Raw genomic sequence first — 27,952 nt, forward strand, 5'->3', positions numbered from 1 at the left:
AAGAAAACAGAATCCACCCTCTCCTTTCATGAGTCACTTCTCTCATTTTATAGCATAAGCAGTTCTGCCCAGGTGGCCTTGGTGTTCGGCATGACACCCTAGAAATAGCATGGCTCTACTTCTGTACAAGACTTGCCAGAAGCAGAATAAGAGAAGAGTCAGAACAGCAAAATGTCCTAAGGTGCACTCACTCCTCTGTGCACTGACCATTTACAAACCTCTTAGCATCAACTTCCAATCACCAATAATGTTTCACATGCTACTCAGAACCAAGACAAGAAATTAACTGTCACTAACAGAAAAAAATGTGTATACTCTTTCCATATAAATATGAATGGCTTCTTCAAATAAATAAAAATACTTTTCTCGTCATACAGATAACATTAACCAATAAAAATGTTCAACAAAGCACTTGAGGACCAGCAGATTATTTATAAGTAACAGGGCTTGCCATTTAACCTGATTATCTGAGTTGGGTCCCTGGGACCCATATTGTAACAGTAGAGAACCAATTTTTACAAACTGTCCTCTGATCTACACACACACACACACACACACACACACACACAACTTAAACATGCATACAGACATGTACAATTTTTTTTTTAACTTAAAGGATTTGGGGATAACTACCAACAGGCATCATGGTGGGAGTTTATTGCCAAGGCTTAGTTAAAACAACATCTTGGGGGAATAATAAAAGACTATGGAAAAAGCAGAGGGAAGGATGCCTACTTACCTTGTCAATGTTTCTAGTACCTTCTTTTGATTCAAACATCCAATTACAAAGGACGATTTTCAGCTTTTATTTTTTTAATTTAATATACAGAGCCACAAACACCATTTCTCTCTCAACTTATGGGAGGTAGAACATTCAAATATATTTGGATTTGATAACTTGCTGTCACAATTTCAAGAAATGTTATTAAAAAGTTATTTTTTGACAGGTGGCACGTGCCTTTAATCCCAGCACTTGGTAGGCAGAGGCAGGCGGATCCCTGTAAGTTCAAGGCCATCCTGGTCTACAGAGCTAGTTCTAGGACAACCAAGGCTACACAAAGAAACCCTGTCTTGAAAAAAAAAAAAAGGTTACTTTTTAAAGATAATCAAATTATCTATTTGTGACATGGCCTGACAATGTATTGATTGCAAGTTGTTTACATATACAGTGTTTTGAACTTCATATTTTTAAATGTCAGATTATGAAGCTATACACTCTATCTTCCTCAAATTCATCCCATTTTGAGAGCTGAAGATAAATGTTACACAACAAAACATTTCCCAAATGGTATCTCTTTTGCTCTTGACTAAAAAGTCAAAAATTAAACTTCATTTTCCTAAAGACACAGCTATTTCTAGAATACATGGATGTGATCCTGACAGACTGCTAGAACTAAATTATCACTTCCTGCTAACACTTTTCACTACAATGTAGCTTTCCCAAGAGACAAAAAGTATCAGGAACTTAGATTTCTCCTAATGAACTCAACACAACAGAGTCTCTTTCTTTCCGGTTTCATAAAACATCAACTGTCTTGGGTGAAGAAGCCTCCTGCACAGCGCAGTACTCTGAACAATTAACCCGGTGTGATGAAGACCTCCGTTCACAATATCATCTACCCAGGGGTGCCATACATAGTTTACAGCAGGTAAAAATGCTAAGAAAGGCCCACGGTGGACAGTGCCAGACACTGACGACAGGAGATTACAGGGACCACTGAGGGTCAGGGTACACCAGAAACGTCAATCACTTTTTCAGCAATGGAAAGAGGGGAAAAAAAGATTGGAGAAAGTTAGGAGTGAAATGTTTAATTCCATCATTGATAGTGTGGTCTTCAGATACTGTTTCCTCTGTCACAGGAACAAATTGGTTTAACTTGAGATTCGAGAAAGAGGACCAGATCAACACAGGAAAGTTTCTCCTTGTCTTCTCGTCAAAGGAAAGCACTCGGGTTGGCACGAGGGTCTTTCTGGTTCCGGTATCTGTAGGTCAGCCAAACACCCAGGATCTGGGATTGAAAGAAGGAAGAGACAAGTTTTGAATCAATTTTGTCAATCAACAGGATAAGTAAAACTTCTGGATTACTTTTGCCTGGTTTCTGATCAAAGAGGAGATTCAGGCAAATCAAAGGTTGGGCACTAATAAATCTAAAGTCTGAATACTGTGTTAGATGTTAGACTGCATGTTCCTTCCCCAACAATGCATAAAACCTGCAAATGTTTCTTTACAAGAGGTAAAAGGCCTTAGAAGGTGTGGTTATGTTAGGGAGAGCTTATCCGGGTGGGCTCAAAGGTGCAAGTCACTGTGGTGCTGATAAGGAGACGACATGGACAAAGAAAGGCACAGATAAGGTGTGCTGATCTGGGCAGGAAGCAGGGTCCACACGGGAAGCTGGATCTGAAGTTCAAACAGCAAGCTTGACTTTTCCATTTTGATAAATAGCCAAATGTGCACTTTGCATGGCTTTTGCATTTATCTTTATTGTTTTTAATGTTGTGTATGTGCACATGTGTAGGAGGGCCCCCAAGAGGCACTGCAGCCTCTTGTTACAGGTGACTGTTAGAGGTGACTGGCAGCCACCTGACCCGGGTGCTGGGAAGCAAATTTGGGCTGTGAACCTAAATCTTCCTCTCCGAGATAATGTCCTAAGCAGCAGGAATGACTGAGCCCTGTCAAAAGTTTTAATAACAAAAATATCTAGAGTTAGTTATTAAATCAAATGTTGGTAAATTTTTCTCAAATAGTAGAATTTAAGTTATTGTTGTTTTATTCGTTTGTTTGTGTGTTTGACAGGCTCTCACTATGTATACCAGGCTTGCCTGGGATTCAGAGCAAATCGCCTGCCTCTACTTCCAAAGTGCTACAATTAAAAATGTGCACCAGCAACTCCATTCTACCAACATCTCTTGACTATTCCCATATTCCCTCATTTTATACCAAGACATGCATCGCTAGGGGGAAGTGGGCTGGGTGGGAATGACATTCCAGACACAGGAGGCAATTGTGTAAATATTATCACACTAAAAGGAATTCTGGGATCCGCCTGACTCAGTGGGTGGAGGCCCTTGCTAGAACCTCATGGCCTGAGCTCTTTGACTTGATTCCCAGGACCCGAATAGTAAAAGGAGAAAACAGACTCCCAGAAGCTGTCCTCTGACCTCCACACACACATATCACGGCACAAGTGCACCCACACAAGGTAAATACACAAGTTTAACTTTTTTAAAAGGTGGCGTGAGGTGGCTAAGGTGTGTAATGAGAAGGCTGATGATCTGAGTTCACCGTTCAGGAACTGTAAGTGGGGAATGAGAGATCCAGTTCCAGAGGGTGCCCTTGTGTTCCTGACACGCCCACTATGGCACACGCATGTTGCCTCCCAACACACACACATACAATAAAACGTAATTTTAAAAAAAGAAACTAAAGTGGTGTTCAGATTAAGTGATCCCATTTATGGTTAAATTTTAACCATATAAAATGCAGATTGTTTTTTTTTTTTGCAATTTTGTAAGGACATATGTTACTCTTGTAAGCAGCCAATTATCCCTCTATAGCTACACACACAAACACTGCTAAAGGAATTATTTGGTTCATATTCCTCTGCTGTTTAAAACAGAAGTGTGATGCAGACATCTCGTGTGTCAATAAGACCCACTGTCTTTTTCCAATAGGGCACAGTATGTCATATATTAGTAAATTCATTAGTGGCCACAAAACAATAACAAGCCCCCCATATACCGAGTACTGCTCAAAGCACTCCAAGTTCTACATGCACTGGCTCCTTTGGTCCTAACACAGGAGAGCAGCCACCTGTGGCTATTCTTCTCAGAGGGTGAGACACAGATGGGAAGGAGATGTGTGAGGGTTAGCAAGGTTAAATTCCTTGCCCCAGAGGACACACAATTAGGACGCAGGTGCACTCAGTTCCCAACCCTATTCCATGTTCTGCTCTTGGATAATGCATCTCCACCCAACCAGCATATTGGCAAGAAGTCAAAGGACCCCAAATATTTACTATAACATAAATGTCCTGAGGGCTGGAGAGACTCCTCAGCTGTTAGAAGAGCACCTGCTGTTCCTAAAGAGCACTAGACTTGGTTCCCCACATCTAGTGACTCAGAGCCGTCTGTACCTCCAGATCCGTAAGTCCTGACATCCCCTGCTGGCCTCTCCTGACAGGCACACTCATGTGCACATCGCTACTACAGACACGTATTTATATATACAATTAAAAATAAATCTTTAAAAGTTGCTTATAAATAGCTTTGTGCATCCACTTTATGTTGTTATACAATTATTTCCATAAAATAAAATAACAGGCATAAATTTTTTTTTTGGTTAAAACAGAATTTCTGCAGCTCACACCGATAACACTAGCAGCCAGGAGGCTAAGACAAAGGGATACAAGACCAGCAGGGGCTGTATACTAAGACCCCAGCTCAAAAACAAAATGTTCTCTTGATAGATATTGCCAATTTAGTATTGAAAATTTAACATGGGATACAAAATTAGCATTCCGGTTTTGCTTAATATATAAAAGTTTACTCATTACAAATATATCAATGTAATATAAACATATACAAATAACAGTAGTTACCTGCAGGTTATAGAAAGGCAGTGATAAAAAGGGGGGATGACTTCAGAGTCGATTTTTTAATGTTAAAAGTAACATTTTTTATACTTCTTTTATTTTTCCTTGTATTAATATTTTATAATTGCAACTTTTCCTTCTTTTCTCTCTCCAAACCTCCTATATCTCCTTTAAATTCATACATTTTCTTACATTAATTATCACTGCATGCATAAATACATATTTATATACATGTATAATCCTAAACATAACCTTCTTAGTCCAGATAATATTATCTTTGTGTATATTTTTAGGGCTGCCTATTTGGTATTAGATAATCATTAGTGTGCTCTTCTCTGGAAAAGACCACTTCACCTCTCTTGCTTCCAGTTTTCCTCAGCTCCCAGCCTTGATTTTTTTTCCCTCAAGACAGGGTTTCTCTATGTAGCCCAGGCTATCCTGGTACTTGCTCTGTAGATCAAGCTGGCCTCAACTCAAGAGATCCACCTACTTCTGCCTTCCGAGTGGTGAGGTTAAAAGTGTGCACCACCACCACGCTTCAGCAAAGAAAATTCTTAAAGGCAAATGTTTACATGCACATATGCATCGTGTGTATATTTTATGTTAACATATAGACACATTATAATTAACATATATAACATATTAACATATATTGACATGGTCTCCTTAATACAAAACTTAACTATAATCTATTGTGTACACTAGAAAGAAAAGTCCAGAGATAATCTACGCAAATCCAATTTCATTTATTATAATTTACAGAGGTCCAAACGGATCAACAATGTCACCCCATCATAAAGTTTATGACAATTTGTCAGATGTTCTGATTCTAAGCTAAGGACAACCCCCATCGCACCGAGTAATCAAGGAAAATGAGCCTTGGAACCTTTTGAGTCTCATGTTTTGTGCTGAAGGACAATGCCACATCTTCTAGGCATAGAGAGCTGATCTCCCTATGAGTTTTATTCCCAAGTGTGGGACCTGGGGTTGCTTCAGACTGTCCACAGCAGCTGACTACGATTTACCTCAAGCTCTAGCAGAGAAGGCATTATGCAGCCAGCTGCAGACAGTATATGACATTTGCAATCCTAGTGACTTTTCAGAGGATATATAAATGCTAGGGCCCTGAGAGGCAGTGTGGGTTGTTGGTTCCCATGGTTGTAGTTTGTTACATAATTGGACACAAAGAAATGACAAGAAGAGAAAAACCAGACATCCTGAGGGCAAAGATCAAACCTGCCCCAAAAAACTTTATGCCCTGATCAGCAGGAAGTAGTCTACCGGTAATAGACAATATCGCTGAATATAAGCAGGCTCATTTTGGGGGAAGCTCTCAGGCAAGTTCATCAGTCCCAAGAAATGAGGCCAGGAAGTTGCCATGGAGATAGATGGGAGGCGATAAAGAGCAGGGATAGGGAAAGAAAGGGGAGTCTAGGGAGAGGGAGAAGGAGATAGAGAGGGAGGGAATGACAGGGGAAGGAAGGAAAGGAGGGAGAGAGGGAAGGAAGGAGGGGAGGGAGGAAGGGGAAAATAAAAATGTCTATGAAAGGAAGAGCTGGGGAAAGCCTAGCTCCTGGTCTGAAAAGTTCAGCACAGAGGGTGAGGTTTCATGTCCTATAACAGACAGGGCCTGAGAGATGCTGGGAGAACCTGGAAGTCAGGGCTACTTTGCTATGTAAACTATGCACCTCAGCTGCTTGTCCCACATCTGAAACAGTCACCCCCTTTCCCCTCTATTCGTTTTTTCTCTCCTATCTAGTATTGGGGGGTTGAAATGGTGAAAAGAGGGTGGGAAAAAAGGAAAACCCACAAAATAGCCAAAGTCCAGCTACATACCTCTGTAAAACTGAAGAAGAGGCCAATGCCACCAACAAATCTCAAAACCTCTCCAGCGTACTCTCCGATTATGGGGGCGCATGAGGAGCACTTCTGGATACTTTTAGCACAGCTCTATGTCAATAAAAGGAAAGACTTGTTACTTCAGAATATGCTTACAAAAACAGAGCCAAAATTCAGGCCTAGGGTGCCCCATCCAATTTGAGCATAAATTTTAAACTGTGTGTAGATGAGATGGTCATTTCCTGTATATACTATGTCATCAGTCCATCCCCTTCTAGAAACTGGGAATATAATTGGTAGATGTCTAGATTGCATTGTGTAAGATTTCATCCAAGGAACAGAGATTCTCATGCTAAGCTGCTTGCATTGCTAAATGAGATATTCAGGTCATGACAGCCCAGCTGTGGTGATCTGAATATGAATGATACCCGATAAGCTCATATATTTAAATGCTTGGTTACCATGGAGTGGAACTGTTTGAAAGAATTGTAAGGATTAGGGGGTGTGGTCTGGCTTGAGTAAGTGTGTCTGTCACTGGGGTTGGGCTTTGAAAGCCTATGCTAGCTTTTCTAGCACCGTGCCTGTATGCTGAGATGCTCCCTTCCGTGGTGATAATGGGAAACCTGATACTGTAAGCAGGCCCAAATTAAACGCCTTCGCTTGTAAGAGTTGTCTTAGTCATGGTGTCTCTTCACAGAAATACTAGTCAATAGGTGACAACTAGTAGTCACCAAGACACCAGCTGATTGCCACAAAGCAAACAGGGCTTATAATCCTTACAACTACAATTAGTCAAGGTGTACAAACAACCATGAAGCCTTCTTGTCTCTGCTGAACACCTCATTTCAGCCTCCCAAGATTCTGCTGTGATGGCCCCTGTCAACTATCAGCATGACAAAAATCTAGAATCACCTGAGAGACAGGCCTCTGTGCAGTGGTTGTTTGTTTTGCAGTGTATTTTCACAGGCAAAAAGATAGATATGGTGCACCTCACTGGACATGGGTGAACAAATGTGACAGTAGTACATGTGAAAAATATAACAGAGGCATATATGTCAATCAATTTTGAAACATAATTCAGCATCAGGAAGACCACTTCTCTGTCAATCATTATTGAACTGTATGGAAAACATAAAAACAAAAAAGCAGCATTTTGGACTCACAGCTGGACAGGTGTCATTTGGGTTATAATTTCGGAAGCCACAGCAGTTCAAATTCCTCTGGATGTCATTTCTAGCACTTGCTGTATTGTTCCATCCAACCTCCAGTAGTTGACCCTAAGAAATTAAAACGTATCACCCCTATGTAAAATACAGAGGCAAGCCCGTGGCTATACGAAATCAACAGCCTCAAAGCTATTACAATTTTTCAAAAGCTTGTCCCTTGATCTGAAAAAAAAAAAAAAAGGTACTATTTCTAGCCTACAAATAAAAAAGGTCCTGGTTTTTACAACCGATTTAAAAACAGTAGTTGGTTCCAAGGCATAAAATGTTAACAAAATACAGAGTTTCAGCTGCTCTGAGACAGAAACCCATATTTTTTTTCTTATAAATTAAGAATCTGAAAGGAGTAGTTGATAGAAGGAAACCACAGACTCTCCAGCAACTGCACAGCAGTGGGGAAAGACAGGAACTGTCTCTTAATAACAGCAAACTTTGCCCAGTGAGAGTTCTATCTTATTTATGGATACAAATTACCAGGATCTGATGCCATCTTTCCCTACAATCACTTCCACCAGCCACTTAACAGGGAGAGACTTAGCTAAGGGAGTAAAATGGCATTCATGACGAGAAGAAACAGCTTTATCCTCTAGTCATTCCTCCCAACATTTCCGTATTCATGCCACGTTGTATAATAAAAGTAGAATCAAACAAAAGCTTTGCTTTGCTGGCCAGAGTGGCGCGTGCCTTTGATACCAACACTCAGGAGGCAGAGGCTGGTGGATCTCAGTGAGTTTGAGGCCAACCTGCTCTAAATAGTGAGTTCTAGGACAGACAGAGCTACACAGTAAGACCCTATCTCAGAAACAAAGTATCCTTTACAGAAAACCCTTTACTTACCTGTTGCTCCCGATTCAGAGCTAAACACGCACAAGATACCGAAAACTGAACAATGAATACGAGTAAGAGGATAATCATATACTGAGTTGCCAGTTAAGGACGTTTCCATTATTACTTATTTACCCACTGTATGTGAACACATGTGCAGGGCGTATGCACACGTGAGTATGTATGCACGGGCGTGGGGGTACACATGTGCCATGGTGTTAATGCAGAGGACAACTTGCTGGAGTCAGTTCTCTCTGCTACCTTGTAGGTACTGTATTGAGCACAAGTCATCTCACTTGGCAGCAGGTGGCTTTACCTGCGTCAGGGGACATGGTAAATGCCCTGGAAGAGCATAAAGCAGAGATGTTGGCAAAAACTTTCAAGCATACACAAAGCAATTCGCCTACACAAAATTATTCTTTTGCTAATACACTATGACTATACATTCATTTAGGAAAATGTACATGACTAAATACACCGGGCACGGAGGGTGACACCTGTAAGCCCGTGGCCTAAGGAGCGGACACAGGGAGACTGCCCAAGCTTGGGGTCAGCCTCGTCTACAGAGAACACGTCTCAAAAACAAAGCAAAACAACAACACAACAGCACAAGGAAAAAGAGAGAGAGGGAATTTTATTTTGAAAAACCCACATCCAAAATGAAATACAAATTCTGAAACCTGCAAAGTAGAAGAAAAGAGACAAATGTATACGTTTTCTTAAAACTAAGAGTAGAGAATGCACTGTGGGCTTCTCAACCAAAAAATAACGTGTTGGGAAGGCCTAGAAGTCATGAAATGAGTTCAATTCAACTCTGAATTTTCGAAAGAAAATCAGATCCACGCCCAACTTGCAGAACACTTTAGGTTAAGGTGGGATAAGGAAGGGTTGGGGAATAACTAAACACAAGGCTTTCTCTTTACAGACATTCCTAAATCATCTTTCTAGGAGTTGCTTTCCAGCAATGTATTCCCTAATAGTAATATTAAATTAGTAGCAACCATCGAAACATCATCACATATTCGATAATGAGAACTTCACCTGATGGAAGTAAAAAGAAAAAAAAAATCTGATTTTTTAAAAGGATACAAAAAATAGCAACACCTGGTGGTGTTTTACGGCTCCAATCAGCCCCACTAAGGCGATCAGGAACAGGAAGATGCCCACAGCAATGACCACGCCCACCACTCGGAGACTGGAGATCAGCCCAAAGCCGATGCCCCAAGCAGCAATCCCAATGAGCAGCAGACTGACCAACTGTGAAGAGATGGGAGAGGTTCAGTGTTACACACCAGCACTATTCAGGTATTTACATCTTAGCATCTTCCCTACAACAGCAAGAGTCCCCCTCGGAACCTGCTGCATACACCACATTCAAGTGGTGTTGTTTGTACACAATTGCTGATATCCTGCTTTAAGCTTCAAACCATCCCTGGGTGACTTAGACTAATTACTGCAATGTCAAGGCAAATTGCCTGGCAACGTTACCCCAAATAGCCAGGGGAAATAACGACAAAAAAAAAAACAAACAAAAAACAGAAAACAAAAAAACAGATCCCGGATACTGAAATAATTTCTGATCTAGTTGGTTAGAAGCATGGATGTGAAACCCATAGACAGAGAAAGCTGACTGAAACCCACAAGGTTCAGTTGATGGTACTGTTTCAATTAACTTAAAGTAATACTCCATCATGCTTAAAAAAAAAAAAGATTAACAATAATCCAGAAAGCAACCATGCGGTCTCAGAGGTCATCCGGATCATGATGCCTACCCAGGAGCAACTGTAAGCTAGCCCAGTAGCAGCTTACATGTTTTTAACATGTAAAACTAGGCACCGACACACTTCAGTCCATCACTCTGATGTGCTCTATGAAAATTACCTTTAGCTTTACAGCCCAGTCGGCCCGCAGACCCCTCTGTTCTCCTGCTCCCCAAAAGGCCGAGCCAACCCTCCCTCCCCTAACAAGCTGTATCCCTCAAATGTAAAGCGATTGCTTCCTTGTCCTCCAATCTGTTCCCCTCGCTGTCTCTCTGGGCGCCGAAGGCAATGCGAATGTAGGTTCTCTATGCTCTAACCTCCAGGATGTAGAGCCGTAGACGGGCAGGAGAGCATTAAAACCATCAAGACTGACACAGGGTGGGGAGGTTGCTATTTGAAATGAACTGGCAGCTAAGGAAGAAGAGCGTACGCCCTGTTCCAGTGTATGGTTTATCAGACACTACCTAAAGAGCTAGCACTCTTGTGTGTAAGACAGGGCTAACAAAACTCGAAGCTATAACTCCTTTATAAAAAAATAGCAAATCAATGGTAAAGCACATGGGGATTATGATTAACCCTAGTAAACACGGACAGTCTGACACCGTTTCAGAGAAGGGTGGAGGAGGGTCAACAGAGCAGACCAGGTCTGAGCGCCTTCAGTACACATGGGGTCAAACATCTCCAGGAGCCGTGAGTTAGTGTAATGCCCAGTCTGGAAAAACCAAAATTCAAAACTAGACTTTTCTCTAGCATCGCACTACTAAAAGGATTGGTAAACTCTTGTTTAGAAACATATAAATTACTATTTAACTTTTTCCCCTGCTCATATGTGCCACTGTTTATGTGCAAAGCAATATTAAACACGGTTCATATGCACTGATTAAAAAGTTATTTACATATATTGAGATATTAAAAAAAACTGCTAAATATTGTGCATCTATTTCTATTTTTACCCAAAGCATTTTCTTTTTCGAGTCTTGGTCAAAGAGTCAAAACACAGGGGGGATAAAGAAAGAAACCATCTGTGGGACCACAGAGCTAGTTTCAGGTGAAACCATCACAACAGCTCACACACACACACACACACACACACACACACACACACACACACACACACACACTCCCTCAGGTTCCATCTCCCTTCCTCAGGTGCTCCTTATTCATCTCCTCCCGAGTTTAAACAGTGGTGAGCTGAGAAAAAGCACTCTGTCCCTTCACAAGTGAGCTTATTTCTGACTCTGTAACACCCAAATGCGTCACATTCCATTTCACAACCACAAAAGGAGCCCGAGGGGGATGTGAGGAAGGGACTCACCTCTGCCTGGCATAGCATAACCACAGTATCTTGGTACAGGCACAGGAAATGCTCCGCAAGCACACACATCAGAGTAGCAACAATTAGTGGTCTCCAGAAGCAGAACCAACACAAAATATGTGCATGTGTGTGTGTGTGTGTGTGTATATATATATATCTTTATATATCTTTTGAGGCCCATGACAACCAGGACTGGCACAGACCCAGCACACTGGAAACTGAGCAGAACCCAGCACACTGGAAACTGAGCAGAACCCCTTTTTCCTTAGGAAACATCAGTGGAGGTAAAGCCTTCTTCCCCACACTGAGGAGGATAGTCTGACTCACTTAATCAACTGATTGTAAATGCTGATTATAGAACCCTTAAAGCTGTACCTAGACTAGCATTTGACCAAACAACTGAGGATCTCGGCACCCTGTGTCCATGGTAACACAGATTACACATCCCACTGGCTAACACCAAGTTCTGGACCAAGAGGCTCATTTACTAATTCAGGTAAAGTTGTGGGACAAGACTACTGATTTGTATTTGCATTTCACTTAATATAACAAATCCTTCTGGGCTAGGAACTGGGTTCAGCAGGTAAAAGGACTTGCCACACAAGCCTGCTGCCCAAGTCTGACCCTGGAACCCAGTAAAATGCTGCACTCAGTGGCATCATCTGTGTGTGTGTGTGTGTGTGTGTGTGTGTGTGTGTGTGTGTGTGTGTGTGTGTAACCATTCATAGCTATTCTGCTGTAACAAAGACAACAGGATGGATTTCGCTTGTTGGCTATAGTTTACTGGCTTTTGCTCTTGAAGTCAGTAGAGAAATGATTGAAAGTTAACAAGAGGACAAATAATTACTATGTCAGTTTTTTATAAAGTAGGTCACAGTATAATACAATTAAAACAAACAAAAAAAGGAGGTAACACAATAAGGCAAAGAATGCACCAAAACTACAGGCTCACTAAAAAAAGTGCATTTCCCATTACGATAGGAGGCGTCCCCCTGACTTCCAGGGCCTTCGCAGACGCCACAGCCCTCTCTGAGCACAGGAGTTCACCATGATTATAGTACAAAATACCCTCCGAAGGCCACTGTCCACAAGATGAGTACATCAGACAGACCAAGGGAACTTTGAGGCTGGGATTAAATTGCAAATCTCCTGAGGTAACTTTTTAAAGATCATTTTTATTTGTCTTATGTATATAAGTACACTGTCACTGTCTTCAGACATACCAGAAGAAGGCATCAGATCCCATTACAGATAATTGTGAGCCACTATGTGATTGCTAGGAATTGAACTCAGGACATCTGGACGGAGAGTCAGTGCTCTTAACCCCCGAGCCGTCTCTCCAGCCCTAACTTTCAAATCTAAAAAAAAAAAAACCAGGGCTACTCTCAATTATGTGACTAAGATTTAAATAATCTTAGAGTCCTTGCAAGAGTAGGAGGAGGGTCAGAATCTGAAAAGGACTTTGCTGGGGGAAGCAGGGTGTAGTCCCCAAGGTCTGGCAATGGCATTATACTAGCACTGAAGGCAGAGGAAGAGGTTCTATGCCAAGGAATGGAAGGATCAGATGCTAGGAAACACTCTCCCTTCCCAACAAGAGCAGCAGAGACCTGCTCCTGAGTTCTGAGTCCTGGTGTGGAGTACAACCTGTTATTTTAGGCCATCACACATGCAACACTTTGCTAAAAACAGGAAACATTCCGTGCTTTTGAAAGTTTGTCTGGTTAAAACAACCAGAGTAGACTGCATAGGAGTACAGACTCATCAGAATCCAAGGTGAGTGCTCAGCGTCTTTGAGGACAGGCCTCACTTGGCATACCACAGGTGGCTCTGAAGTACCATGAATTACTCCTAGTTGGGCATGATGGCCACTTGGAAGGCTGAGGCACAAGGATTTCCAAGAGTTCAAGATCAGCCTGGACTATGTACCAAGTACTAAGCTAACAGGCAGACCTCCATTATAAGACTCTGCCTTTGGAAAACAAGAAAGGTATGGGGGATGGAGAGATGGTTCACTCATTCAGAGCAATTGCTGCTCTTCCAGAGGACCCAGGTTTGATTCTCCAGGATCCACATGGCAGATCAGAACCATCTTTAGGTCCAGTTCCAGATCTCCAATGCACACTCGTGACCTCTAGGGGCACCTAGCACATATGCAGACATACATGCAGGCAAAACATTTGAAAAATAAATCAATTAAGACATTTTTAGGGGTGAGAGTGGGTGTGGGAGTTGGTTTGGCAGTTAAAAGCTCTGACCTGAGTTTAATCCCCATGATGAAGGGGAAAAAAAAAAAACAACTCCCAAAACCTCCGAGCACAATGGAACGTGAGCACTCATACATTATAAACACATGCCCATTAACTGGTTAACTCATTAAAATCAAGCAACAGTTCTTCCTGCTCAAATGTATTTTAAACAAATGAAAATTGGTTTCAGTACACTCAGAGAAACTACAGGAAATCTCGCAGGCCTCCCCAGAGCAAGGAGAACTGAAAGCTCTCACTGTCCGGGCCAAGCTGGCAGAAGACAGCTGACTGAGGCAGGGGACTGGCAGGAGCAGAGTCTGAAGGAGATTCTGGTTTTAGCCCAAGCAGAACTAGATGGGGGAACTGAGACCCACGCACAGCTGGGAACTGCAGAAAGCTCGTCTCTCACAGTTAAGTACAGTGGAAGACCGCAAAGATTTCTGGATATCCTCAAAAGCTATGTAAGAAAAAGAAGCAGCAACCCTTCTAGACACAGAATCCACACACACAGGAATCTGCAGGCCAAACAATCCAGATGAAACCTGATCACCAGCTGTAATGACAGAGGGGTGAGGGAGAAAAAAAAAAAAAAAAAAAACCCTCAGAGAAGCAAACTAAAATGACTCGTGAGAGATATAGCAGTCCCAACCCCCAATCCAGTCCCAGGTTTTCAAATGACAAGCTTAACAGTTACCAATCAAAATTCTCAAAACACGTTAGAGAAAGAGGACATCTATAGGAAAGCCACACAGGGCTAGAGCTCCCAAGAACTCTCTGCAACAAAGCGAGACATTTAAATTATCTAAAGAAGGGCTGGGCGTGGTGGTGCATGCCTTTAATTCCAGCATTCTAGAGGCAAAGGCAGGAAGTTACACAGTGAGTTCCAGGACAGCCCCCAAATAAAAACTAACTGCAGGGACTTAAAAAAATAAAAACAAATTGGGGAGTCATAATTTATAGACATAGACTTGGAAAGGAACCAGATACATCAAAGAAAGGAGAGGACCAAGGAGTGTAATGAGTAAAGGTGACCAAGCTGACCACCTGGTTGAAATCCCTGGGACCCACGTCGTGGAAGGAGAGAACCAAGAAGCACAAGTTGTCCTATGACCTCCACGCAATAGTGACACAAATGTCCATCCCCAATAAGTAAATGTAACTTTAAAACTGAATTTACAAATAGCGACCAGGGGAAGACGCGTGGGCTGCAGCTAGAGCATGACCGTAGTGGTGAACACTTACAACCCCAAGGCTTCAGAAGCATGGGCAGAAGGGTGAGGTGCGAAAGTCATCCTCACCTAAACAACCACAAGATACCAGACTAATCAACTGCTCTGTGCTCCGAGAGATTCTGGCAGACAAGCAGAGAAGGAAAAAAAAAAATAGCACCCTTCAAACATTAATGTTTAATTGTATCTTTTTTTTTTTTTCAATTTATTGTATGCATGTGAGTACACTGTAGCCGTCTTCAGACAGGCCAGAAGAGGGCATCGGATCCCATTACAGATGGTTGTGAGCCACCATGTGGATGCTGGGAATTGGAAGAGTAGTCAGTGCTCTTAGCCGCTGAGTCATCTCTCCAGCCCCAAACACATTAATTTTGAAGAAAAAAGTAATCCCCACAAAATTTCCCTGACAAAGGACACCTAAGAAAACCCAAAGCAAAAAAAGTCATACTTTTCCTATTCTGTGGAGCCAGGCTTCAACCCGAATCCCCCAAGTCCTGAGCTGGTTAGGCCTTTTGAGCTTTACCTCTCGATGAATAGAACTGTCCTTATGACAGAGGTCCCACGAACTTTGTCAGCAGAAGCTACGCTGTGCTTATAACAAAATCTGTACAATTCAGCTGCTAAGTTCGCAGGACTCCACCATGTTTTCTTCTGTGTCCATGGGGCACCTATGTAGTCAACTAGGAAATGTTAATGGCGCTTTCTTATACGAGCGACAACTATGACAACTTCCACTTGGCTTTCCCCTGTCAATTAGACCTTTCTCCCTCACCCAGCCTTAGAACTTACTGCCTCCAAAGCCCAGAACTTCAGGGAAAATATTTTTCTTAGTCTTTCAAATAGTTTCTGTTGGTCCATCTACGAGTTATCGAGTGCCTTCCTATACTTCACTGCCAGTGAGGAAAAAGGAAAGCTTACACACGAGGGATGTACACTCAAATGCCACTGGCAGCAGCTCCCTGACTCCACACAAGTGTAGCAAAAAGCCCTTCCCAGGTGCAGGGGACCCCACGGCTGTGCTTTGCCGGGTGTGGTTAAGGCCCTGAGTTAGATTGCCAGCACAAAAATACACGAATGATCTCCCCCAGGTCCATCACACCTGAACAGTCTGAAATGTGACCGGAGATAGCACCTGAGGCCCCACCCATGCACACACCAGCACAAACACACAAACACACATCCCCATTTGTAAAGGATATTCCCAAAAAGAATGCAGACTCGGTCCTCTGATGCAAAACAAATTCTGCATCTATGATTGCGAACGGTGAAATTGCATGAACATGAACTTATTTGAACTAATCAACTTATCTGATTAAAACCCAAAAATTGGAACTGGAGAGACTGCTCAGAAACTAAGAGCACCTGCTGTTCTTGCAGAGGACCCAGGCTCGGTTCCCACATAAGAGCTCACAACCATCTGCAACCCCAGTTCCAAGGGTTCAACACACTGTTTTGGACTTCCTAAGTGGATATACACATGGCAGGCAAGACACTCATACATAGAAAGTACAAATAAATTGAGCTGTTTTTTAAAAAGAGGCTGAAGAGACGGCTCAGCAGTTAGGAGTCAATACCACTCTTACAGGGGACCCATGTTCAGTTTCCAACACGCATATTAGCAGCTCACAACAGGCCTAGGGATCCAAGGCCTTCTTCTGATCTCCACAGGCTCTATGTGAATGTGCCCAAATGTATACTCAGACACTTACACATACATTCAATTAAAAATAAAAGCAAATCTTTAAAAAAAAGAAAAACCAGAACCCCCAAATAAATTAAAGTCTTATAATGTAAATGATCTGAAAATAATGTATATGCTTGTATGTGTTTGGCATTTATAACATATAATTGAAACCTGCCAAATAATCAAAAGTAATGTTTCTATTCTATCTAAATATATTTAGGTATAATTTAATGCCTAATAATATAATAAATATTATAAATTCCTAAAGATGTTTAGTGTACCTATAAAACAGGATTATCACGTTTAAACTTTACTAAACGGAGACTTTTTGATAAGGAAACAACTTATTTCTCAACAGTGATAATTAAATATTACCACTGGTTCACAATTTTAAGGATAATGAGATTATATGTCCCAAGTCGGTAATCTAAAAATTACAGATTCAAAGGAAATGAATTCTAGCTGCATAATTAAAAAGTCTAGGCCTGTCGCTATGCCTTGGTAGACAAAGCAATGGCAAAGATTCTTTTGTTGAAAAATAATAACAGTTTCCTTATGAAAGCAATTGTAACAGAAAGTAAATTTAGACCTATGACAAATAGTTTCCTTCCTCTGGCACAATGATGATAAAAACAGACTGTAGCTCTGTTAACTCCTTGAGAGTTAGTTGTATTTTCATGAGCAGGAAGCACCAGCCTTTCCTGTTTTCCCTTTAAAACAAAGAAAACTTGATATATAAAAAAGAGCTCTAAGAGGGAGTTAAAAGGGCTGTGATGGAAAAGGCACACAACAGCAAGATTATGCAAGTGTCCAAATCCAGTGTAGCTTCCCCTGGGTAAATCCCCAGGGGACTAAGCAGTGACACGGCCATTGCACCATGAAGGGACATAGATGGTATCAGCTAAGGCTCAGGACAGCACAGGCCAAAGAACAGCACCACAGTGCCGGTTCAGAAACCTAATTGAAAAGAAGACTTTGGAAGGCATCAGGTTAGATGCGGTCCTGAAGGTCAGCTCTTGATGATGAATTAGAAGGTCCTGAGCTGCACACTGCTCTAGAGCCATGTGAGACCTTTCTCCATATAATGATGCAGTGAAGTGTCAGCCCTTGATCTGAACTCTTAAGCCCTACGTAGACTGTGAGGAGTTTACCTTTTCCTTATTATCCAGTCTGTTATATTCGATTAAGGCAACATAAAATGGATTAAGATACATAGTAACAAAAGTAACACATCGTTACTTATCAATTGCTATAATGAGACATATTATGACCAAGGCAACTTGTAGAAAGAAATAATAAAAAGAGTCTATGGAGGGCTTACACTGTCAGAGGGTGAGTCCGTGAGCAATGATGGCAAGCAGGTCAGCCGACAGGCAGGCATGGCACTAGAGTAGCAGCTGAGAGCTTACATCTTTATTAACAAGGCAGAGAGAAAGTGTGTGGTAACTGAGAATAGTCAGGGCTTTTGGAACCTCATTGCTCACCTCCCACGACACACCTCCTCCAACAAGACCACACCTCCTAATCCTTACCAAGCAGTTCCACCAGCTAGAGACCAGATGTTCAAATACAGGAGCCATTTTCATTCAAACTACCATAGACACTAATATGAGGAGTAAGGCTTTGGAAGCCAGGTTGTTTAGCTTGTTCTCATGCTGGCATCCTTCCTACCTTATCTTAAGTCTGTACTCCTCTGGTCTTAAGATCCAGGATGTGAGCAGTCTGGAGGTGAGTCATTAACTACCACTCCCCAGCCACAGCCATCTCTGTCTTCTTTAGAGGAGCCTATACACCTCAGGTGCCTGCAGTCAATACATGTGTTGACTTTCCATTCCAGGCACTTGGCTAAATGCTTAGTGGTCAGCCCAGACTGCTGGATAAAGGGTTCTCACTCTTCCTCATGACTGTACTGGGAAATGCTGCTCATTCTCCAATCTATACATTATTTCAGAGAAAGAATCTCAGTCCAACCATGTTCCAGATTGCTCTTTGTATATGTAATACATAAAGTGGTATTGTTTCATCAAATATCCACACCATTCAAAAACAAAATGAGTAAGTATGTCCACGCAATCCCAGAATTTGGAAGACAGAGGTAAGATAGGCACTATATGCTTGATGCTAGCCTGGTCTACATATTGAATTCCAAGTCATGGTTACCTAACAAAGCCCGGTCTCAAAAAATGGGGGTTGAAGGGAAGGTAGAGGGGAAGAGATGGTTCAGTCGTTAAAGAAACTTGCTGCTCTGGCGGAAGACCCAGACTTGGTTCCCAGTACCCCACATGAAGGGTCAGAAGTATTTATAGAGAACCTGATGCACTCTTCTGACTTCCTCAGACACCAGACATGCACATGGTACACAGGCAAAATACCTAGATGCATAATATAAAAATAAATTACATTTTAAGTTAATTAAAAAATAAAAAGTAGGTGCTGTATGAGAATAGTCAGGGCTTTTAGAACCTCAAGACTCACCCCCAGTAACACACTGGTCATTGGCTAAATGCACTTGCTATTCTTCCAGAGGAGCTCGGCTTGATTCCTGACACCAACATGCTGGCTTGTATCCTCTATAACTCCAGTTCTAAGGGAATAGATACCCTATTCTGACTTCCACAGGCTCCTGCACACATGAGGTACACATAGATATACTCAGTCACACACACACACACTCACACACAATAAAATAAATACAAAGAAAGGAAGAAGAAGAGACCAGCCAGCTTGGTGTTGTGAGGCACATCTTCAGTGCCGGCATGTGGGAGGCAATGGCAGGGATCTCTATGCGCCTGAGTCCAACCACTCTACACAGCAAGTTCAGGTCAGCCAGAGCTACGCAGTGAGACTCTGTCCTCAAAATAAGTAGTAGTAGCTGTGGTGACATAGCAGACAATAAACCTTAAAACATTATTCTGAGAGTCGGACAGTGGTATGGACAGCGCCATCCAAAATGTGACATTTAAGGAGACGAAGGCCTCAAATCACCCTCCCCAAAAGGCTTCATCAAGCATTCTGCCATGAACTTGTGATTTCAAAGATGGAGCACACTGACAGATTGATAAGGCAGAACACCAGGTTTAAGACGTGAAAAGCCCATGAGTAATACAAACATTGCTAAGTAGCATGAAGCCAAAGTGTGCTCTCCAGTGAGATTCCTTGAAGGACACAAATCTGAAGTGCTTTTGCACATATCCTGGTGGTGTTCTCTACAGGACCATTGTTTTTGCTTAGGAGGTACAAAAACAAAGCATTTGGCTCCTGCAATGAAATTATATAAAAGGGAAAAGAAAGGAATCCTAACTTATCTGTTTTCCAGGGTCAATTATTTTGAAATGGCAACCACAGCTGCCGACGAAGTCCCACCCCTTTTTCTCTTCAAAACAGTTAAAAAAAAAAAAAAAAAAAAAAAGGTGAGGGGGGTGTTTACTGCCAGAACAGCCTATGCTGACTTCTGCATTCAATAACCAATACTGGATACCACATTGATGAGGCAGAGGAAGCCTAGCTGCCTCTCAACAACTAATGCTAGGATAGCGCTGGACGTTCAGCAAACAATGGAGACATGGTCCTTACTGACGTTATTGTTTTAAATAAAACAGGGTCGGGAGAGAACAGTTTTTTTTTCAATGACTTTATGTTAAATCCAATCATTAGTGCACAGGGACGGAGCATGACGGGTAGGGTAGCAGCTTACCACACACCAAGCCCTGGGTTCAGTCCCCAACGCTGAATAACCCAGGGGCAGTGGTGAGTGCCTGCACTCAACGGCTCACTTCATCATCATTGTCCCTTTATCAGCCCCACTTGAGGCCCAGGTTCAGTCCCATCTCCTGGACACTGAGCTACATTCAGTTTCTTCAACAACAAACTACTATCAAGTTCTCCTGCTTAAACAGATACTCCTTTCTTGTCTCCTTGGTAGATGCCACCTGGTTACCTAGACCTTGCAATGTCATTGCTCTGGTCCGTGGACCATCGGCCTTCTTGAGCTACTTCCGCTGACTTACTGACTCATCCAATCACAACTCTTAACATTCTCGATGCTCATGGTACTGTAACGGTAACTCCTGGTAGCCCTCTTCCCTGAAGTTCAATGCCGCTAGTCTCGAAGGCTAGCTGACAACATGCCTGAGAATCTCTTGACATCACATTTAATCCTGAACCTTCTCTAGTTTTGTTAATAATGGCAATTCCATCCTTCCAGGGGACTGGGCCACAGCTGTGAGTCATCTGTCATTTACTTTTTCTCCAGCACCCCATTTTCAATCCATTAGAAATTGGCATGGTCCTACCCGCAACACAGGCCCAGAATCTGTCTACTTCTTTGACTTTGGCTAGTAGCACTCTACCCCAAGCTTCTGTCACAGCAGTGACTTTGCAAGTCCCCATGCTTCTGCATGTACATCTTTTTATCACTCTGAGGAGATGACTAGTTTGGAAACAGAAAGGAATGACAAAAGACAATCCCTCTTACTCTCTTGGTTTCTGTTTCTCCTTGGCTGACAGTAAGGGATTTTTGACATCACTAATCAGAATACTACATAAGAATTGTGTTCCCCTTTCTCAGAAACTTCACTAACAATTGTTACAATGACCAGTGTCCTTGTTATCTAAGGAAGGATATCTCCAGCTAGCAACAGCACACCAACAGTAGGAACTGCTCCTCCTCCTCTTTTCCTTCTCTCCTCCTCCTTTCTCCTTCTTCTTCCTCCTCCTCCCCCCCTTTCCTCCCCAATCTTTTTCTGAGTAACCTCCACCATCTCTACTTCTTCAGAGCGCTCATCCTCTCTGGACTGTGGCAACTAGCAGAAATCACACCCCTGCCAAAGCTTGTGTGTGCGCACACACACACACACACACACACACACACACACACACACACTACTGCTGTGGACAATCTGAAGCAGCCCCATAGCTCACACCTGGGATTAAAACAAAATACATGTTTACATAACGTAACTGAGTTTTTAAGGAAACCAAAACACTCCCTACAGATATCTAACTGCCTCTGCCTCCTGAGTGCTGGGGTTATAGGCATGTGCCACAACTGCCCGGCAGTCAATACTTCTCACAAGTCAAAGACTTGTTTTTACTATGGATACGAACTCTTCTTTTCTGGAACATGTTGACTTAATAGCAACCTGTATGTGTCAAAATCCCAATGGCTTCAAAATCTTTGATTATAGCACACAGGTTTATAATTCAAAAGTTTCAAATAATTTACCTTTCATACTTGAAGCCATGGTACATGTTAAGTTTTCTACACACTACATTATTTTATCTTTGACACAATTCCATGAGGGAAGAATAAAATATTATCAATTTGCAACTGAAAAGACTGTAGATTTTAAAAAAAAAAATGCTGTTTGGTTTAAGGGTAGAGTTGGAAAAACTGAGTTCCTGAATAAATCCAGGGACATTTTTCTATCATGAACTATATAATGAACTTTTATAATGTATTTTATAATGAACTTTTTAAAAATTCTATTATAAAATACATTCTAATTTTCTTTTTTAATTACATCCACCTATTTGTTTATTCACTGTGTAGGGTGAGTGGAGCACACACATGCCACCGTGCACATGGGTTGCACATGGGTTGCACATGGGTTGGTCAGAGGGTAACTTACAAGAATCTTCCACCATGAAGGTCCAAAGACTGAGCCGGGAGCCTCAGGCTCCTCTTAAGACAACATTCATATTTTAGACATGTTAAAACAGACATCACTCACATCTTAGGATGACAGCCATCAGGTCAACTTTTAATGTTTCAGGAGAACCCTTCCCAAAGCAAGCAAAGATACAGAGCACCGATTTTCAAGCTGGGGGTCCAACAATTTTCTCAGGGGTCACCTGAGACCACAGGAAAGCACAGACATTATATTAATATTCATAACAGTAGCAAAATCACTGTTGTGAAGCAGCAACAAAAATAATTTTATGGTTGGGGTCACCACAGCATGAGGAACTGCATTAAAGGGTCACAGCATTGGGAAGGTTGAGGACCCCTGATGTAGAAGAAAATAAACTGTAAAATGGGTAACTTACCAAGAAAAGAAGAAAGCAAAAGAATTTAGCTAGGCATGGCAAGAAATGTCCGCAGTTCTAGTATTCGAAGGCTGAATCAGAAAGATAGCAAGTTCAAGGCCAATTAGAGCGGAACAGTGAAGACTCAAATTAAGAAAAAGAGAAAAACCTGGGAAGGTTTTTAGCTAAGTGAACATATATATACACACACAAAACTATAACTTCTTAAATTTCTGATTTTAACTTCTGAAGTTAAAACCCATATATTAAACCGTCTGTATGATAAATCAAACCATGCCTATAGTTTAAATTTAAAAAAAAATGGCTATTAACAAACCATACCAATGGGGCTGGGGAGATGGCTCAGCGGTTAAGACCACTGACTGCTCTTCCAGAGCTGAGTTCAAATCCCAGCAAACACATGGTGGCTCACAGCCATCTGTAATGGGATCTATTGCTCTCTTCTGGTGTGTCTGAAGACAGCTACAGTGTACCATCTATAGATATAAAACAGCCATGCAATTCTCTTTTATTTGGGACTGGGGGAGGGGAAGACATGTTCTCCCTACATAGTTAAAGTTGTCCTCGCACTTGTGACCATCCTCCTGCCTCAGCCCAAGTGCTAACTGAAATGAACCATCACCAGAAGCTGGCAGTGCAGGCTTCTTTTGATGGTTATTATTTTATGTATCTGTGTGTGGTGGAGTACACATTACAACATATCTATAAAGGTGAGAGAGGAATTTGGAGGAGTCCATTTTTCCTTCCACCACGTGGGCTTGGGGACGATAACTCCTGGTGTCACGTGCCTTTGCTCGCCCTCAGTTAGCACAGCAGGGCAACTCTGAAAGGCCAAAATACAGGAAGAACATTTTGGGTCATATTTTTCTGTTTGATTCTTTTTTGCATAATCACCTATCCAAATCCTCATTTTCTTTAGGTTACATTCTCTCTTGTAGCTAATCACTTTTTGAAATTTGAAATCTGAATTGTTGGAAAGTGTTATAAACTTTTAAAATGCAGGGCCGGGAATGTAAGTGAGTGGGAAGGTACCTGTTCAAGCAAGGGCAAAGGCTAGTACCAGGACGAAAAAGTAAACTTTCAAAGTGTTACATATCTTACCACATTTACTTCACTTCTTATAACTTCCTGTAAATAACTATAATTCTTAACATTTGTGAAACTACTTGGACTTAAAACACTTTCAGAGGCTGGGGGGATAACTTTGTGGTTGAAGGCTCTGGTTGCCCATGCAGGGCAGGTTCAATTCCCAGCAGCCCACATGGTGACTAACGACTATCTGCCCCTGCAGTTCCAGGGGACCCCATTCCTCTTCCAGCACTAGGTGCTTACGGTACACAGACGTGTTTGCACATAAACACCCATACACGTAAATAAGCATATTAGTGTAAAAATATGACATTATAGAGTATGGTGGTAGATCTATGTCATCCTGGCACTGAAGAAACTGAGTCAGTGATTTTGAATACAAGAAGCATTTTAGTGACGATTTTTGGAGATTACTTGTAAATGAGCTTTAGACATCAGGAGCTTTAGACACAGAGGGTTCTGAAATTCCAGTCTCTGGTGAAAATCTAAACGGCTGGCATCATAGGTAAGTATCTGAAACCATCCGTAAGTCTTCCTATGAAATCTGGAGACAGTTTTAAAATGCTACCAATTTGAATTTGAGATATATGGTATTTCTGGTTCACAACTGGAAGTAAAACTTCTCCTTTTGCTCTTGGAATTTTGTGTATTTGATTAACCATTTAGATAAACTGCTAAACAATTGAAAGAAAAAAGAAGCCAAGGCAGGAAGATTCCAAGTTTTAGGGCAACCTGGGCTACATAGTTAAGTTCACGGCCAGGCTAGGCAAGACCCTGTCTCAAAGTAAATAAAGTAGTTAATCTTCCAAACTAATTTTAATCTATATTTGTTTCCTAAAGATATGAAAGTGACTTGCAAACCATCTCTTCAAACTTCCTCAATTCAAACATCCCTTCCTTATTCCTAACTCAGAAAAGGATTTTACTCAGTCCTCCATTGCATGGTGTCTAAGCCCTTACACATCATTTAATATCCCCAACTAAGATCCTTCACACAGGGCAAAAAAATAGCTTCTATATGTATTCATTTCCTATGGATTTCAGTAGCATACAAGATATGCAAAGGTTTATTGGCAAAATACAGTCCTCAGGACCATATGCAGTAAAGAAGAAACAGCCTCATCAAAACATACTTACTTTAGAGTCCAGTTTGCTTTGCTACTGCGTATCCAGGCTGAGCCTAATGTCATCACATACTAACCCACACTGTGGACTAAAGAAGCTCGTCATCTTTAAATACAGGAAGTTCTGAAGCAAGTGGTCTTTCCCTTACAACACACTGACTGGACTTCCCCTTTTCACCTACACGTAGATTGTTTACACACAGTACATTAACCGGAGGTTATGTCAGTACTGGGTTCCCTCAGTTAAAAGATGTCTGGCAGAAAAGAAAAAGCCACCATTAACCACTATACGCTCACTGGATTCCCAAGACAAATTCGGGGATGTTCCTTCCAACTTGTTTTAGGGACCTGCTTTCTAGTTCTAGACTGGTCATACTGAGAAATCTCTGGCTGCTTTGATCACTTGCTTGGTTGATAGAGCCCCCAACTTCCTCAGGAAAGGCTTCAAAGCAACAGCGATGAAGTCTAACACAGGCATGCATGGGCCTTTCCTCCGGCACTCCAGCTCTCACACTCAGAAATGACCTCATCTTTAATCCTGCAGCACTGAGTAGAACTTGGGCAGTTACCAGGCCCAGAGTAGAACCTACAAAAGATCTTTTTATTCCTCCTAAAAAAAATACCCCCTAATCCCCAAATCCAACTCTGTTAGCAATCACACCTCCCCCCACCACCCCCGTCTTAAAATGTGGAGAGACAGTTAAGACACAGATGCTTATGTTTAACTACATGTTTAAAATCTAGTCCATTCACCTCTTGCTGTTACATTCACTACATCATAACCTATTTGCAATGCTTCGGAGGAAGTGCTTAGATAGTAACTTATTGTCCTTTGTCTAAAACAGTCTAAGACTTAAAAAGCCTAGCCATATTTATAGTCCCATGAATTTCCAATTAATTAAGTTTTACTGCATACCTGATAAAAAAAATCAATAATACACACTTTGGAGGTCAATAGTTTAGGACAGATATTAAATAATCTTAACATATCCCTTTAGAGTCAACTTTTCTTTCTCCAGGCTTTCATGACATGCTGTAAATACAGCTAGAAATAATGTCTTGAGAGCACTACTAGTTGATTTGGGAAAAAAATATTTTTTCATTTTTAAAAAAATGTATGGATTGCACATTGATGTCTCCAGATAGCTGAAGAAGCACAGAAGCAGCCGTTGTACACTGGGCTGTGTGTAAGCAGACACTGTAAGATGGAGAATCAGGTAAACAGATGACTGAATCACTGAAGGGGGAGGGGGACTCGGGCACAAAACAGAATGTGACATTCTAAGCAGATCACTCATGTTAATAAGAGAAAATAGTTCAAGAATGGATGGGAATCGTCAATATAGCAATACAGTAAACATGCCTCACACCAGACAGGTGAACCTCAGTATGAAACTTGGTGTGTATCTCCAATTACAAGGAGCTGTCTCACCGTGTGTTCTAGAATTTTTCTTCCAAGTGTACCATTTGTGAACATGTTGACTGGATTCCTAAGAACTAGCCAGAAAAGCACATCAGCCATCGATGCCTATTTCCGGCTCGCGGCAAAGCTTTACTATCACATTCAGACCAAAAAAAAAAAAAGGTAAAATGCCCGTGACTCGGTGCCTCAGCTTGTCAACCACAAGCGGCCTCTCTTGTCCACAGATGTAACCTAAGCTGGCCCAGATGACCTGGCTCTGCTAATGCAGGGAAACTGGGTTTGTTTTCAGGGTGGGTGTTGCAAGTACCAGGTGTATTTATAGAAGAGAACAAGTCCCCGGTGGAATGAGATGACCAAAGGGAAGTTTCTTCCACGCAGTAGAGGCAGCTTGTGGAAAGGTCTAGGTTCCACTGCTTGGTTCCAGCCCAGACTCACAGACTACCAGCTATGAAAACTCAGTAAGGCCTTTTCTGGTCTTCACCGTTATAAAATTTAGACAACTCCAATTGCCACAGATAAACAACAAAATGACAAATGAAAAGGCTGGGGTGTTGAAGGTTTTCAATAAACATCACCTCATCTTCCTGCCACAATTATGCCTCAAAAAAAAAAAATCAAATTGAGCTTTCCACGTTATAACTGGATATGGTGATAAGCAGGAAGGGGGAAAAAAGCAAAAATAAAAACGACTTGGGTGGAGGATTATATACTGAAGGACTTCGCCTAAAATGGAACTAGAATATTGACAAGGGGAGGGGAGAGAGAGAGCATGGGAAAAGCATCAAGTTGCGACCTCACTGGCAGGGACATCAACAAAGAGACTTTATGTAAGCACGAAACAAACTTCGGAAGCCGCGGATATCCTGTGAACCTGCTCCATGGCCTCCATTCAAACGTCAGCTCTGAGAGCTGAGCCAGAAGCGCGCCATCCACAGGCCGCCTGTTCCATTCCAGGCCCGAGCTATCCAGCAAACCTGACCCCCAAGCCCGGGCCGCTCTCCAGCCCCGAACACGCTCCAGATGGGATGGCCAGCCGAGAGCGTGCGGCTTGAGGGACTGAGATGGGAGCGTGGGGAGTGATGAGAGAGTGGAGAGGGACGCGAAAGTGAAGGGCTGCAGAGAGCAGGGCGAGGGGCGAGCGCCACAATGAAGGACTGGCGGAGGGAGACTGCGACAAGCAGGCTCGGGGTCCCGGGCGGGGGCTGCGGGCGAAGCCGGGGCGTGGGAAGCCCGCAAGGGGCGCGGGATGGGGCACAGGCGAATACTCAAACGAGGAGGTGGCCCCCGCAGGTGCCACCAGGCGCGGGCTACTCACTGTGTATAGCAGGTTGAGTGCGCACAGGCAGTTCTTGGAGCACGAGAAGCCCCCGCACACCATCGTGGCGCGTGGGCTAGCGGGCGCCTGCGGGTCGAGGCGTCCTCCGTGGGGCTGGGCTAGTAGCAGCTGGATCCTGGCCTCCTGGGCCTGTGGCCGGGAATGGGCTCGGGGCTCGGGTTCAGGGTTCAAGCTCGGGGCTGCAGTGCCGCGCCCGCAGCGGCTCCCACCCTCTCTGCA

At 42.4% G+C, this 27,952-nt stretch overlaps 1 protein-coding gene across 1 annotated transcript; it reads right to left on the reverse strand.

Annotated features, from left to right (window-relative positions):
* Positions 1 to 795: 795 nt before the first annotated feature.
* Positions 796 to 27,952, reverse strand: TSPAN13 (tetraspanin 13). Its single transcript, XM_080939225.1, has 6 exons — positions 27,713 to 27,952; positions 9,569 to 9,736; positions 8,492 to 8,572; positions 7,595 to 7,708; positions 6,429 to 6,542; positions 796 to 2,009 (listed from the first exon to the last, which is right to left on the reverse strand). Exons 1-6 carry the CDS (start codon positions 27,773 to 27,775, stop codon positions 1,935 to 1,937), a joined length of 615 nt encoding a protein of 204 aa, XP_080795351.1. The 5' UTR covers positions 27,776 to 27,952; the 3' UTR covers positions 796 to 1,934.

This window comes from Micromys minutus, assembly GCF_963924665.1.
Source record: "Micromys minutus genome assembly, chromosome: 1".
Classification (NCBI taxonomy): Eukaryota; Metazoa; Chordata; class Mammalia; order Rodentia; family Muridae; genus Micromys; species Micromys minutus.